The sequence below is a fragment of the Daucus carota genome, chromosome 1 (assembly GCF_001625215.2).
Source record: "Daucus carota subsp. sativus chromosome 1, DH1 v3.0, whole genome shotgun sequence".
NCBI lineage: Eukaryota > Viridiplantae > Streptophyta > Magnoliopsida > Apiales > Apiaceae > Daucus > Daucus carota.
Genome location: NC_030381.2, coordinates 32949312 through 32964871, shown reverse-complemented (window position 1 = coordinate 32964871; position 15560 = coordinate 32949312). Strand labels below are relative to the sequence as shown.

General features: G+C 32.3%; 3 protein-coding genes and 1 long non-coding RNA gene across 7 annotated transcripts; 2 read left to right on the top strand and 2 right to left on the bottom strand.

Annotated features, from left to right (window-relative positions):
- Positions 1-2483, bottom strand: LOC108197811 (mitochondrial pyruvate carrier 4). The gene is made up of 5 exons (XM_017365520.2): positions 2311-2483; positions 1428-1526; positions 1147-1199; positions 514-587; positions 1-265 (listed from the first exon to the last, which is right to left on the bottom strand). The coding sequence occupies exons 1-5, from the start codon at positions 2363-2365 to the stop codon at positions 220-222; spliced, it is 327 nt and encodes a 108-aa protein (XP_017221009.1). The 5' UTR covers positions 2366-2483; the 3' UTR covers positions 1-219.
- An 823-nt stretch (positions 2484-3306) lies between these two features.
- LOC108215114 (mediator of RNA polymerase II transcription subunit 11) lies at positions 3307-5711 on the top strand. Its single transcript, XM_064080303.1, has 3 exons — positions 3307-3460; positions 3599-3715; positions 5383-5711. The coding sequence occupies exons 1-3, from the start codon at positions 3407-3409 to the stop codon at positions 5557-5559; spliced, it is 348 nt and encodes a 115-aa protein (XP_063936373.1). The 5' UTR covers positions 3307-3406; the 3' UTR covers positions 5560-5711.
- Positions 5712-11048: 5337 nt separating this feature from the next.
- LOC135147306 (uncharacterized) lies at positions 11049-12381 on the top strand. Of its 4 annotated transcripts, none has more exons than XR_010284745.1 (3): positions 11049-11354; positions 11501-11604; positions 12055-12381. It is a non-coding gene; the product is annotated as an uncharacterized LOC135147306 (long non-coding RNA). The 4 variants fall into 4 exon arrangements; XR_010284736.1 differs by having other exon boundaries at positions 11960-12381; XR_010284733.1 differs by lacking the exon at positions 11501-11604.
- Positions 11776-13949, bottom strand: LOC108215356 (serine/threonine/tyrosine-protein kinase HT1). The gene is made up of 3 exons (XM_017387829.2): positions 13027-13949; positions 12458-12913; positions 11776-12298 (listed from the first exon to the last, which is right to left on the bottom strand). The coding sequence occupies exons 1-3, from the start codon at positions 13480-13482 to the stop codon at positions 12041-12043; spliced, it is 1170 nt and encodes a 389-aa protein (XP_017243318.1). The 5' UTR covers positions 13483-13949; the 3' UTR covers positions 11776-12040.
- Positions 13950-15560: the final 1611 nt, after the last annotated feature.

Below are 15560 nucleotides of genomic sequence, written 5' to 3'. Positions count from 1 at the left end.
TTTTTAAAATTAAAAGTTTTCTGCTTAAACATATGACATATCAAAGAAGACTGAAGTTTCTAAACATGGCTGAATACATTTATTTCCTGAAGCAAAGGCATGCATTGATCATGACTTCAAATAGTTGCCTGTTCTTTGCTTTTATTATTTAGTCACAAACGATGAGATCAATACACCATAATCTTTGTATTAAGAAAGCCAAAACTGAGAATTTTATCATCAATTTCTTTCTACAGCAGCTTCTTTCTTGTCGAAGTAATCATGCCTGAAAATGTAATGAGCATGATGACATTAATATGAGTAGAGATAAGGAGGGGCTGAGTTGCCAAGAATGTGAAACAATTTGTACAGTTGTAATCAATAGACTTAAATTCACAATCAAACGAGCAGGTCCATAGATTATAACCAAAAGATTTAACTCTTCTTCATCATAATTCTTATTTTTACTTTTTCTAGAATCAACTGCAAAAAGGTAAAAGATGAAACATGGTTGGAAGAGATAGGAAAACTAACCGTATTTTTCGTGAAAGTTGATACACGCCTGTTCCGGCCATTGCAACACTTACAGTCATAAGGTTCCAGTTCTTCTGAGATTCACAAGCAATCATAATCAGATAAACTAGGCTCAAACCATTGGAAATTCTTAAAGAACGAAAGTTGTAGAGAACGAAAAGTTGTAGACAACTAAATGAAAATGAACTCCATGAAAACTACTTATTGGTTTACTACTTCCTACATCTACGACAGGCCCAGGCATTTCAAATGGATGAATGCTTAACCGAGGTTTTCTTCTTAAAGTTTGTCTGTGTTAAGTAACCAGTTCATACCATACACACAAACATGTAATTAAATTAAATAAAGTTAAACATGGCGCTACCTAGGTCCATAGCTGGTGGCTCATTCTAGTGTGCGATTATACTTCAAGGCATTGTGATCCTCTCCGCAATTTCATTAATAGAAAATTTTAGAGAAAACAAAACGCAGAAACAGGGAAGAAGACAACAAAATGGAAGAAGATGTGGCAGAAGATAGCAACAAAAAGTAATGTTGCGCCCTTTCAACTCAATATGTTGTTCTTTAACCATTTCTGGCGTTTCAAGTTTGTTTAACCAGTTTAATGTAGTATATGCGTCTCATCAAACTCACCGGAGTGATAACACCAGAATATCTTGACCAGATACCTCCAGTAACCGTGACCACTGTAATGCAATATGAAAAAAGGGGCAAGCATTAATTTTCCAGCAGTAAAGGATATAAGCTTTAAAAACAATCTAATAAATATGAAGAATATAAGTATAGCAACACTGGACTCTTAGGAAACAGAGAGTCGAGTGAAACACGAATCAGCATATGATCAACTGATGTGAGACAGGAGTATACGCGTGTTCATTTAGAAATTAGAAGATGTGAAGTGCCAAATAAAATACCTATCTGTTGGGGATATGAAAGCGTCTCAGGCGGTTTAGCAAAGTCAGCAACATTAGCTATGCTGATCCCCCACTTGAAAGTTGGTGCCCAAAAATGAACTACAATAAGGAAAAACAAACCTCATGTATAATTTGTCATTAATCAACACGAAGAGCAGCCTCACAATTACTAGGTGAACTACACAAACTTGCAATCCCTTTTATCTTAGAACCAATAATTAGTTATAATTTACTACAACTTACAAGCAATATGTAAGTTCCTATGCACTCTAATATCTTTGATAGATAGTAAAGTTTAGTTAAAAGTCCCAAATCAGTAGATCAATGGGTAGAAACTCAAAGGTCATTTGGATTATAGGATTTCAACCTGTATAATGAGAATAAGATTTTAAATACAAAAATTTAGTAGAATAATATTTATATTCTTATTAACACGGATGGAATCTCATGGACCAAACGGCATCTTACTGACAGTAATCGGGTACAAACCAACTTAAACTACAAACTCTACTCCATAACTACAAGTTCCATTAAATATACATCTAAATTTACCAAATTACAACTAATATTCATAAACTTAAATATGCTTCAAGACACATTGTTAGTTTATCACATAAGAAGACCGGCATGATTAACAACAATTACTAATGCAATTCGCCTGTTCGTAGTACAGTTGACTAAAATAAGCTGTACTACACTAAAAGGCCTAATCAAACGCATCATACAGATTCACCGCAAAAGTTATACAAAATGATCACAAGTAGCATCTAAGCTTAAATAACAAATAGGTCACATTTTGATCAGAATCAGGGTTTGAATAGTATATATAAACATTTAGACTTATATTCGAAAATTTAAAAGCAAGAGAGAAAAGAGAAATAACTGGTTTTTGGGCCAGCAGGGTGATTCCATAGAGCTTGGAGCTTCGAACTCGCCATTCTAGTTAAAATCTGTGAAAATTATTCACAAGTACGTGTATGTGTACAGCTCTGTTCTCTTTGTTAAACTCTCACGTCTCACCAATATATACAAAGCAAGGCAAGGCCAAGGCCTACTTGTTTATATTATCCCGCTTCTTTTTATATCTTCTTGTTTTTCTTTAGACGACTTGTGGACATGAATTATTCACTAGACTTTGGCTTTCAATAACATTACTTGGACTTTGACCTTCATAAGATTATTCTAGCATCATCCATAACAAATAGTTTGGGGAATAAAAATATTCTCTTAATATCATTTTTTCTAAAAATACTAAATTAATATCATTACTTTAGTTTTTCATGAAAGAAAATTTTAAATTTTAGAATTAATTAAATATATATTATATAGTTTATTTCTAATTACCGGAGCCTGTTCATGTTTTAAGTGGTTTTATGTTTTACACCAAAAAATGTCTATATGTAATATGATAGAAGTCGGTTCAAAATTAGAAATAAAAATGTTAGAGATAGAAGTCGGTTTGAGATTTTTTTGTAATTTAATTTAGAATAAATTCTTTTGATAAAAATTATGGGGATTATCTTGTATACTGTTTTTTCAATCTTATTTTCAAAAATACTACATTCTCAAATCTTATTTTCAAAAGTACTACCTTCTCTAAATCAAAAGTACTACCTTCTCTAAAATATTTTCAAAAATACTATTTTTTTGAAAATATTTTTCAAAAATACGGTGGTTGCATATATGTAATAAGATTGAAGAATGTAGTATTTTTGAAAATAAGATTAGAGAAGGTAGTATTTTTGAAAATAAGATTGAAAACGTAGTTATGAATAAAAAAAGTCCAAAATTATTTATAAAACATAACTTATCCATTAAAATTAATCAAATAATAGCTTTAAACTCTCAATCTATAAATAAGTCACAATTAACAATCCTAATAACCTCGGCCAAACGGCTCTTAACTCAGTCCATAGCCCCTTGTTAATTCAGGTGAGAGGCTTGGTTTCACTCGGTCGGTTGCAATACGCAAAAGAAAGATGGACTCGCCGGGGCAGAACACTTCTCTCCAACGACTCCAGAATGTTGAAAAGGTGAATCTCTCTCTCTCTCTCTCTCCCTCTCTCCCTTCTCTCTCCCTCTCTCTTCTCTCTCTCTCTCTCTCTCTCTCTCTCTCTCTGTATATGTATGTGGGAAAGAATTGATGAATTTGAAGAAAATCCAAAAAACAGAGAATAGTTCGGGTACTGGAGCTAGCAGGAGGAGTGATGGATGAATTAGCCAACCCCAGTGGCTCCAGGAAGGATTTGGTCAGTGCCCATTGCGCCGAGTTCATGAAACTCATCAAGGTCCATTACATCTTTATGCCACTTCCTATCTTTCCCTTGACTTTTTTCCCCTTGATTTTTACCGCAATTATGGAATGCTGCACAAATCAATTTCTCCTTTTGTCGTTGCTATATGATGCATAAGTGTAATTATGTCAAGTTTCGTGTTTTAGGCTAGGTGTTGTTATCTGTTAAATTATATAGATGCAATTAGATCAATAAGAACAAAACTCGGGCACTTAAGTTTATATATGTATGTGTAGACATTATAGTATTGCGATTCAGTTAGTCAGGAGTTTTGAGGGGCATATGGAAGTTGTGCGGGGAGTCGAGTACTAGGATGTTAAAATAGTTCTGTATCTTGTTTTAGACAATTGATACTGAGTCGAAACATAATTCATACCTTGACCATTATCTTGGTGAAAACTGCAAGTACCCCTCATTGACTAGAGGTCATTAGACACTTGATTTGAATAATATTTAATTTGACCTGCAATTGGTGTAACTTGGATTCTGTTGAGCTCTATCTATGCGCATGACTTCTGATGAGACATTGACCTGCTCTTACAAGATTTCAGTGTCATTAATGAGTTGAGGTGCCCAGAGTCATTATATACGCATCGAACCTCAAAGGTATCTTGAAGCATAGGCACAACGCGTAAACTTATAAAGAAAGTCACACTCAAGTTAATGCAAGTACAAGAGTAAAAATAGAACTTATGTTTGCGATGAGAAAAAAGATGAACTAGCTGCTAAAGCTTGTTCATTCTTTAAGACAAGTTAATCATCTTCTTCATCGAGTAGTAACACCTTCAAATGCTTCCTTTCCTTATGTATAAAGGTAATAGTGGACTGAATATATTCTCCTTCATTTGATTTTATGATTGACTTGCGGTTCAATATGATTTTGAACATGGCAACCTCAACTTCCTGGGATCTTAGCTAAACTGATTTTTAGTATATCTATGGACCTCTACATATTTCACCTATTTCTCCTTGTATTGCTTCTTTTATTCAAAAGATAATAAAAGGTACATCGTAGAAATATGTTTTGGTGTGAGGACACTTTCCTGGTAATTAAACACACTATATAGATGACCAACTTATTTTTGGTAATGGAGAAGACTCAGCAGATGACCTATTTGATTGTTGAATCCAAATGATTAATCTGTAGTATGCCTAATATTTTAGGCTATAGAATAACTTTTTATAGTGGGTGATTACTTATCAATGAAGAACTATATCCTTTAATGTCACAAGATTGAAATGCAGTTTAAGGTCTTTACTTTTGTTGCAATCCTGAAAAAGAATTACGAGCATATTATGGAAATCGTAAATCTTTTTTGAATTTAAATTTGCTCTTTTTGCTAGACTTTTCTCGAAAGCCATGCTTTGTTTTTGCTTATCATTTGTTGTTTTTACTCATGCTTATGTAATTATTGGAATGCAAAAGCTTTTACTTTTTATTACTAGTAATTTAATATTGCTATTAAAGTACTAAATTGGAATTTGGACAGTTGCTGAGTTACCTTCCTATTTGTGCATCCATGATATACTTGATTCTGTTGTATTGTGTTTACTTGTACTTAAGACCATTTTTCTTTGTGGCTAGTCTGTCTCTGGTTGACCACCCATATGGATTTTATATGTACACTGAAAATTGAAGATGAAATGATGGTTTATAACAGGACATCCAAATGACACTGAGGGAAGAAATTAAGAGTGCATGTGATTATCGTCCATTCGAAAAGTGTGACTACATAGCGAGAGTTTCTAACGAGATATGCTGCAAAAAACTAGAATATGTTGCTGCTCAGTTGGATGGTATGAAACAAACAATTGATGAATATCATAATGCAATATGAAGTTTCCCACATGCCAATTTTGGCAGTTTGTTGAATTTTCATATTGTGAAGCTGATTCGAATTGTTAGAACGATGATTTACATTCATATGTTCAAGGATTTGCTAAAGTTTAACTATTGGAAATCCCAATATATTACATAGTCACCATATCATTCTCATTGTTCTAGGTGCTTATATATTTCCCCATCAGCTATTTTTTTGGTCATTCCACCAAAAATTATTAGTTTATTACAGACTCTGAAAAATTTCATCTGTTAATCATATTGTCCACACGTTTATTTGGTAGGGTAATATTTTGAAATGCAAGTACATTTGACTTGAAATATGATAAATTGATTTTCAAGAATGGTGCAATATGGGCGTAATTCTCTGTCTTATATATTTACTAGTTGAGAAACCGCGCGTTGCGGCGGTCTATAAAAATTATATTAATGATTTAATATTAATATTTGTAGAATAAAATAATTGTGTGGTTGTCTATAAAAAGTATATTAATGTTTCAAAGTTAATATTTGTAGGATGAAATAAATTTATATTATAAAAATCTAGTTGTAATACCAATACTAATATATAAAATTGCAAAATTGGACTATAATTCAAGGTGAAAAAATGAAAATAAATTTATACAATTAATTAACAATTTAAAGCATGACGAATCTTAATTAATTTTTTTTTAAAAGTAATCATGTTCTTGCATTGTCACCTTCCTCCAATTTTTTTGGATTGATTGTGCACAAAAACATGTAACTTAAATCTTTGAGATAGCCGTCTATAACTACCCTCTTAAAAGTTATTTGCAGAGAGATTTGTTTGCTACTCTTTCCCATAATTAAATAATCTGAACAAAATCAGATTAAAATTTTTAAGCTACTATATTTCATAAATAATCTGTCTTTCTCATAATTAAATAATCTGAAACAAAATCAGATTAAAACTTTCAAGCTATTATATTCCATAAATAATCTAAAACAAAATCAGATTCTGAAACTTGCTTCTAATATACCCAAAACTAAAAAAGGTAGTTCTAATTTTTGATATTTTTCATCCGAAAATTCCAAAAAATTAGAAAAATAGAACGGAGCGATCTGAGAGGCGCCACCTACACGCCCCACGCTTCTTCTTTATATAAGTATATTGATTTTGGTAATGTATGTTAAAATTTCACAAATCACTGAGAATTTACGCAATCTTTAATACTGAACTGTAATACAAGTAGCAGTATTTAATGCTCGGACCTAGGATGACAGTTTTACCCGACCCGATGGATACCCGACCCGTTCCGACCCGATTGGGTCTATCCGAACCCCATTTTTTTGGATTTGGATCCGGATCTGGATCTTATTTTTGGACCCAAAAAAGTTTGGATCTGGATCTGGATCTCAGGGATCCCGAACCGAGACCCGACCCGAAACCCGATTTAAACCCGATCCGAACCCGAAACCCAATACAAAATATTATACATACATACATACATACATATATGTTAAATGTAAAGTATATATATTGAAATATTATGAATTATTAGGTATGAATCTTAACATTTTACTTAATTTTATATTTGCAATATAAAATTTATATTTATTATATCAATATTTTATTTTTATCAATTATTGTGCATTAAAAATTCTAAATACAATAAAATATAAATGATAAGTTGAATGATTGTATACAATTGAGTTAACATGTTTCACGTGTTTATTGTAATAAATGAAGCCTGTAATTCCCTTTTTTATATTTCTAAAGTTAAAAAAAAAATCCATAATCACATTTTTTATAGATATATAATTTTTAATTTGTATTTAATTTTATTTATTAAAATACCTGAATTAGACCCGAACCCGAACCGAAACCCGAAAAAACCCGATGGATCGGGTCTGGATCTTCATTTTTCAGACTCGGACCTGAACCCAACCCGACCCGACGCGAAATATAATGAATCGGGTCTGGATCTCAAGAAACCCGACCCGATCCGACCCGTTGCCATCCCTACTCAGACCATTTGTGCTTACAATTTACAAACAGAGCAGGATAGTGTGTATTGTCCTTGCTCCAAAACATCTTTATTGTTGAATTTGTAAGCTAATCCAATGCACATCACAACGGATTTTCTGCCATGTTTTTGTGAATGATTTATCTTCGCTTGCTGGTTCGGAACTTCTGCTTAAAATATACAATCTGTCTAGATGTTGGATGAGTGGTAAATTAATTTACCCTCCATAAGTGTCCTTAGTAACTGTCCATTCTAGTTTTCTAGGTTGCTTTGAAAAGTTGCATATCATCTTTAAGTTGGCGCTCTCAGATGCAACACTGGATGATTTCATTTGATGCAATGATATGCTATACTGGATGAATTATTTCAGCATCTTGCAACAAAAGAAAGTTTCAAATTACTAATCCATTTTTTTCCATCTATACGAATGAAATTAGAGAGCCTGAAATTAATTCTATTTTATAAGAGCACATTCTTTTTTTCCAGTTTGGTCATTCTATGACGTAATCTAGTTTTATGTGAAGTTTTTTAAGCTTGGTAATACTAATATGTATGGGTAAGTAAAGTTGATTCCCTCGATATGATGCATAAGTTTTTTGTTTTTGGATTAGGGAAAATAGATTTTTTTGCCACTCAACTTATAGTGTTTTTAGAAAAATACCACCCAACTAATTTTTTTATTCTTTTAGTCACTAATGTTAGGTTTGGTTTTGTTTTTAGCCACTAGCTTAGGTTTGGATTTGATTACTAGCATTATGATAATTTTTTGTATCATCATTTATACATAGTGATAGTATCTAATATTTTGATGATGTGTCGTATGTTTATATCCTTATATATAGCAATAGTAATATAAAATGAGCCGATGAAAAATTAAAATCAGGAATAATTGTAATTATATTCTAAAAATTCAATAAATCATGAATATGAAATCAATGACTTCACAGTTCACCTTCTCTCATAAGATAAAGTGTAATTGAGTGATATGACGCATCATCTTTTGCTATTAAACTTTCAATGGACTAGCTCAGTCTAAGATCTTTCATAAATTTATCTTCAAAAAATTTAATAACTTTATCTTATTACAATTTTCGAGATAAATAAATAGAGAGGAAAACTTAATTTTAAATGATTGTCCTCTATATATAATGCATCATTTTATATTATTATTACTCCCTCCGTCCCTCTCATTAGTTTACAAATTTTCTCCAGTGCTTAGCATGTATTTAACATTTTTATAAAACATAGTTTCATAACTTATTTTTGTGTGTAAAAATTCAAACGCTGAATTTTCATTCGGAAGAAAAAAAATAAAGTTATATATGAAACTACATCTTTTAAAGGCCATATAATGCGTGTAAAATTCTTATCATCCAAGGTAAGCGACCTTGAAGACATAAAAAATACTACATATAAAAATACAAACATATATCAAATCATCAAAATATTACCGACTACCACTATATTTTAATAATGATACACATAAAATGTAATGCTAATAATCAAATCTGAACCTAACTTCAGTGACCAAAAAAAAGAGCTAAATCTAACACTAGTGAGTAAAATAAAAAAATTATAGTTCAGTGGTTAGTTTCTAAAAACGCAATAAGTTTAGTGACAAAAAAATTATCATAATGCTGGTAATCAAATCCAAACCTAAGTTGGTGGCTAAAAATAAAACCAAACCTAACATTAGTGACTAAAAGAATAAAAAAATTAGTTGGGTGGTAAGTTTCTAAAAACACTATAAGTTGAGTGGCAAAAAAATCTATTTTCCCTTTGGATTATTACCCCAAAAAACTCTTAGGGGCCGTTTGGGTAAACTTAAAAAAAAATCTTCTTTCTTAAATAAAGAAGTGAATTAGAAGTGAGAAATAAATTAAGACTTAAAAGTGATTAAACTGTTTGGGAAAGAAGTAAAAGTCCTGAAACAAAACTAGCATTCTCAGTTTTTTATAAGTGCTTCTGCCTTTTTATACAAACGGGTCAAAAAAAAGTAGAAGTTGGCTTTTTGGCAGAGAAGTGTTGGTTGCTAAACAGGCACTAATTTTGTCGCGTTTTGAGTTTTTTCTTTGTTCTTTTTTTTTTTTAAAAAAAGAAGAAGATAAGTGGATGCAAATTCTTGAATATAATGCTACTACTGTTACTGCATCACAGAATAGACGACAGTGTTGCAGGCTTGCATCTCATGGCATTTGTCCCCTTACTTTAACTCAACCTGCTTTTTTTGTGATTGATGCTTTTTCATTGCGATTGCTTGAAATGGTTAAACTCTATTATCAAGAACATGTAATGGTAGGATGTTTGATAATTAAGTTGACAAGTTGAATTTGTAAAAAAGAAAAAGAATGGTTGTTTTTCAATGAGAAAGATTCTCGGATTGTGCTGGTGTTTGGATTACATACCATAAGAAAGTATAGTTGCTGGAAGCAGGGGCGGAACCAAGGGGGGGCTAGCCCCGGCGCCAGCCCGGGCTGAGAAAAAAATTATAAGTATAATTTATTTATTTTTAGTTTTCTAGCCCGGGGACAAATTTAAAAATGATTATATATATAAAAAATAGCCCACTTAACATGGTGGTTTACATCGAGAAGGCCATATTTAAAAACATAGACGATGAAGTTAACCAACTAAAGTATGCATATTTACTTTTAATTTTTTTGCTGAAATTTTAATAATAGTTTAGCCCGGGGTCAAAATTAATCCTGGTTCCGCCACTGGCTGGAAGCATTTTCTCTTCTTCATAATACAAAATAGCATTTTGTGATTGATACTTTCATATTGCACTATGTGATCCACTCTCCTTGCTTGGCTCTGTGCCTCAGCTTCATGGGCCTTCGAGTACGTGGTACGGAAGGGGAACATAAAATTAGTTTTTATGAATCGGGTCGACATGAGGATCCTTCTTTACTGTTTTTTTAATAAACAATATATAATTTAATTATAATTTTTAAAATTAAAATATTTATTTTACCCAAAATTATAGAGCCAAAATGACAAGTACTTCCAATACTTATTTATATGGGCAGTGTTAGCATTCCAATTCCAATACTCATCGCTTTGCTATCAATTTTTCTTATATGCTGCATCTTGCAAGTTTAATGGTGTTACTTTACAACAAGACCTTGTTTATTTACCGAATAGAACAAGTTCAAAGTTTAAGTTCTGATACCCAGACTATCTCCAAACTGATAATGACATCTTACTATTAGGGCAACTCCAATAAGAGGTGCCAACACCATATGACATCTTTGTTGTTATTCTATTGGTGTTGTGAATTGCTAGCAGAGTGTCAAATGATGTCAACTTGAGTGTTAAAGTTTGGCATTCCATTAAATAAGATGTCGATTTCAATTGTGCTCCAATCACAAGTAAAAAAAACATTTTATACTCTCAATCATGAATAAAATATTGTGAATAAAATTTGACATATAAGAGTGCCAACCATTCAAGTATTGTTTAAAATATGGATGTTAAAAATATTCTGGAAGAGAGAATGTTAAAAATGAGATTTTTCATTATGTGGTCAAGTTGGCATCCATTGTATTTGTTCTTATTATAAAAAAATATGAAGTTTTTCATTATATGGCAAATTAGCACCCTTCGATGGACGTCAATCATTAGAGTTGTTCTTATGATACGTGAAAAGAATACAAATATTTGTGTGCTTCTGATAAAGAGCTAACAAGAATATTTGCAGACAACAATCTTGTGATTCCATGGTACTGCAGATAACACAGTATTGTTCGAAGCTGGACAAGCAGGTTCCATTGCTTGATCAGGCTGGAATGAGCTGGAGTTCAAGGTAATATATTCACACTTTCTCTTTGGGCCACACTCTACTATATAGATTCCACACACAATTGCACAAGGCATACTGCATAAGAATATTTGCTTTTCTGTGGATAAAAAGAGATCAAATTCATGCTTTTATTTTTCCCTTCGTTTAAGATGCACTAAACATTTGGAAATATACGGCAAACGAGGGCTCCAGTATTTAGAATCATGAATGAAGCCTCCGTGTAGGGTAAAATCTGCGTACATTTCTGAGCAAGGTATACCATGCTTTAGTTTAAACAGTTTCCTTTTACCTTGTTATCTTATCTTAAAATCTGATCATATTTTGGATAGAAACAGAACTCAGAAGCTTTTTAGAAAGACAAATAAAGCTAATAGAACAAAGGCAATCCGTGACTTTGCTACAACATAGACTTAATCACAAAAACTGTCAGCCACTTAATATTTGTATATTCAAGCATTGTGATAGCAATTTACAATGAACAAATAAAATTAGCTACAATTTAAACTTTAAAAGACAGCATTCAAGCTACCCCTGCCACAATCATCCTTCAAGATGGAAATTTCTAAAATTAATTTTGTAACAATAAACAAAAACATTGATATGTTCAGGCTATGGTGGATTGATCTATGGACTTGGCCAACTGACAATCAAACGAATTTTCGTATGTGAGACTACATTTGTTCTAAGGGTCAGGCATTTACAGGTAGAGACGAGGACGATGACTTTATGGGAATGCAAATTTTCAAGCGTTCCAGTATGGCTTTTCCGCTGACAAGCCCTGTGTGAAGAGTCAATGGAAGTCCTTCCTTGACACACTCGTCGTATTTCTCCAGAGCAGATACGATGGCGCTGAAATCTGGGCGTTTGGCTGGATTTGCAGCCCAGCAGTGCTTTATCAGATGTGCAAGCGCGGGTAGACAGCTTGGTGGCATTGGGGGTCGCTCGTTCTGCAGAATTTGTAAAATGTAGTAGGAAAGTAAGCATCAAGATTCAATAGTTCTGATTATTATTATTTTTATTTTTTTGAGAATTTGAGTGCATTTGCAGGGATAAGACTCCTGTATATTGATTTAAAGAAATAAATGTTCAATTCAAATGAAGCTAACCTTCTCCGAGACAGCAAAAGCAGCCTGTACAGGAGTCATCCCCTGGAAAGGAAGCAAAGCTGTTGTGAGCTCCCATAGGACAATCCCAAAACTATATACATCAACTTTTCGTGTATACGGCTTCTCCTTGATCATCTCTGGTGCCATCCAACGATAAGTCCCCATGTTACCTTTGGATTCTTGGGTCTGAGTTTCCAAACACGAGGTTCCAAAGTCTGCAACTTTAACGCGCATCTCATCATTAAGGAGCAAGTTGTTTGACTTGAGGTCTCTATGGATCACCCCTTGTGAATGAAGATACTCCATTCCTCGCGATATGTCAAGGGCCAACCTCAAAATAGTTTCAGTTGAAAGAGAATATGGCTCTTTCTTGTTCAGGTACATTCTCAGAGTTCCTTGGGACATGTATTCTGTGATAATACAGTACACTGGAGGTTTTTTACAAGCTGCAATAAACTGTCAGAAACAAAGGATTAGACTAACTTGTATAAATGACTCTGGAGTATGAAAAAGTACAATTAGTTACAAATTATCAAATTAAACTATATTTTATAGTTGCAGAAGCTAACCTGCACTATATTTGGATGATAAAGGCGCGAAAGCAAAGCCACTTCTGATTTAAATTGCTGTTCAAGCAAAGCTCTTGTCTCGGGGTTATGAGTTGGAATCCTGACCATTTTAACAGCCACAGCCCGCTGCTTGTAAATTCCTCTATAAATCCGACTATGAGCACCAGAAGCAAATTTATTACCAATAAACAACTGAGAGAGATCAGCAGTCCATTCTTCTTGATCCTCCTTCGACACTTCCCACGTCTCAATATTTTCAGACTCCAAAATCATGGACCATGAATCTGAACTGTCAAATCTCTTTCTTTCCATGTTTACCATATCACTATTAAAGTATGATTTGGATGAGGAGGAAGGCACTGGTGATGGTTTCTTCTTCGACTTAGTGAGCCTAAACGGATTGAAACACGAGGTCGCCATTATATCAGAAAAGTGATCAACCAAGTACAGAATCATTACTAAAAAACATACTGGTATTCCTGAACATGAGAACAAATTTCGAAAAATGCAGAATTTGGTTCAAAGAGATGGGATAATCTGAAAAGAAGCATAAAGACCAAATGGGTTTCCATAAACTGATCAAAGAAATGAAACATCCAAATCAAACCATCAAAACAAAGTTTCATTTTGACAAGGTCAGCATTGGAAAATCTCAGAAAATGAAGCAAAAAGACTCAACAGAGATGAAAAAATGTAGAAAACAAAGCAATAGAAATTGGTAACAATTTATAGTGACAAGACATGGACTAGAAATAAAGTATAAAATGACCAAGAAAACAGAAAACTTTATGAAAAGAAAGCAAGTTTGTGGGATTTCCATGGTGAGCATTAAAAAGAAAATAAAAATTTGAGCAAAGCATTTCAAGAGAGTCCCGTGAGTTCTTGGTTACCAAAAGAAAGCAATCCAACTCTCCTCTTGTTTCATTTTGTATCATTCAATTTATTAGTGGTTATGCATTACTACAAAAGTTGAATCCAAGTAAGTTCATTCATCAACTGTAACTTAATGAAAAGCAAAACACTTTCAATGGTAGAGAATTCATGTTAGTATTTGCCTCAACTTTCACAGCCTTGCACAAGTGGCAAAAGTCTTGTATAAAGTGCAAAAGGTTCTAATTTACAAGTGTCAAAAGTGTTCTTTGCACAAGTTCATAGTAGTTTGTTATACTGTGATTTCTGAGTCATCACCCAATATGGTTTAAATAAAAATACCACTGAAAGCTTGACATGTATGCACGAAGGTAATCTCGGGACACCAAAAATTAAGGCGTAGTCTAGGATTAATTTATGTTTCTATTTTTAATATAATATTTTCGGATTCTCTATAATTTATGTATATAAACACTATATTATTATAGCCATAATAGACCTTGGGGATATGACTGAAGTATACCTTTATTACTGGTGATTATGTTATTTAAATGGGTAGATCGTACAAGGGTTGCATACAAAATATAAATTTTCTTATATATAATCTATGTATTCATTAAAAAATAAATATATTCTAAAAAGAAAAAATAGTTATTAAATAAAAAATATAAAACAATCATAAGCTTTTTCAGAATTTCAGGCGGGTTTTGTTTTTTCTACCTAAAGATTTTCTATGTTTGAAGAAAATTTCGTGTATGAACAACTCTGCTTACAAAAGATTGAACAACTAACATTTATAATATTTTTGTCTTAATGCTCAAGGTTGCGCATTTTTCTCTAATGTTGTGCATACTTAAAATGAAATACAAGACTTGAATATATGTTCAAGGTTATTGATATTTTTTACTCTACAAAATAAAAACACTATTCTAAAAAATTTAGTTGAAGTTCATGCTCTTTTTTATTTGCACATTTTAAGGAATATATATCATATTACAATACTTCATCAGCCGTTGATGAGTTATCTAATCAATGGATTGAAAAATAATATGCTATCCGTTGATCAGTTATATTTAAATATAAGTGGAATTAAACTAAGTATTTTAACTTATTATCAAGACGGACATATTCCTAACAGATTAATTAACTAATTTTTAGAATATAATATATTAATGAATTTAATATATTAAAAATTTTACGTGAATCCATGCACAGATTCTTATTATTTGTTAAAATGAATATCGAAAAACAAACTAATCCTTAATGGGATCGAGGTAAATCCGGGAATAAGGATGAAACTATACCTCGATCAGGGATGACCGATTCAAGTCAGATTTTAAATATGAAACTAGCATAAAAGCCCGTGCGAGGCACGGGCCTCTAGTTTATGTCGTGTTTTAAATAATATTGACATATCATTGTATTGTTTCGAGCAACCTAATAGCAAATATGAAAATTAAATAATATTGACGAATTTTTTATTTTTTGACAAAATAATTAGATATGAAAATGTTATATTTGCAACCTAATAGTATTAATAATAATAATAACGATAACAAGTACTATATTTTTAAAAAACTTATGTATCAAAAACTACAACTGAATTGATTGTTCTATATTCAAATTCGTGAGGATATAGAGGTCATCATCATATTACCTATATG

Coding starts and splice junctions, on each gene's coding strand:
- LOC108215356 (XM_017387829.2), bottom strand. CDS start 13,482: ATGATTCTGTACTTGGTTGATCACTTTTCTGATATAATGGCGACCTCG. Junction 12,914..13,026: donor ATCATCCAAATATAGTGCAG/GTTAGCTTCTGC, acceptor TGTTTCTGACAG/TTTATTGCAGCTTGTAAAAA. Junction 12,299..12,457: donor CTTTTGCTGTCTCGGAGAAG/GTTAGCTTCATT, acceptor CAAATTCTGCAG/AACGAGCGACCCCCAATGCC.
- LOC108215114 (XM_064080303.1), top strand. CDS start 3,407: ATGGACTCGCCGGGGCAGAACACTTCTCTCCAACGACTCCAGAATGTT. Junction 3,461..3,598: donor GACTCCAGAATGTTGAAAAG/GTGAATCTCTCT, acceptor TCCAAAAAACAG/AGAATAGTTCGGGTACTGGA. Junction 3,716..5,382: donor AGTTCATGAAACTCATCAAG/GTCCATTACATC, acceptor GGTTTATAACAG/GACATCCAAATGACACTGAG.
- LOC108197811 (XM_017365520.2), bottom strand. CDS start 2,365: ATGGCGAGTTCGAAGCTCCAAGCTCTATGGAATCACCCTGCTGGCCCA. Junction 588..1,146: donor ATTCTGGTGTTATCACTCCG/GTGAGTTTGATG, acceptor TGTGAATCTCAG/AAGAACTGGAACCTTATGAC. Junction 266..513: donor CAACTTTCACGAAAAATACG/GTTAGTTTTCCT, acceptor TTACATTTTCAG/GCATGATTACTTCGACAAGA.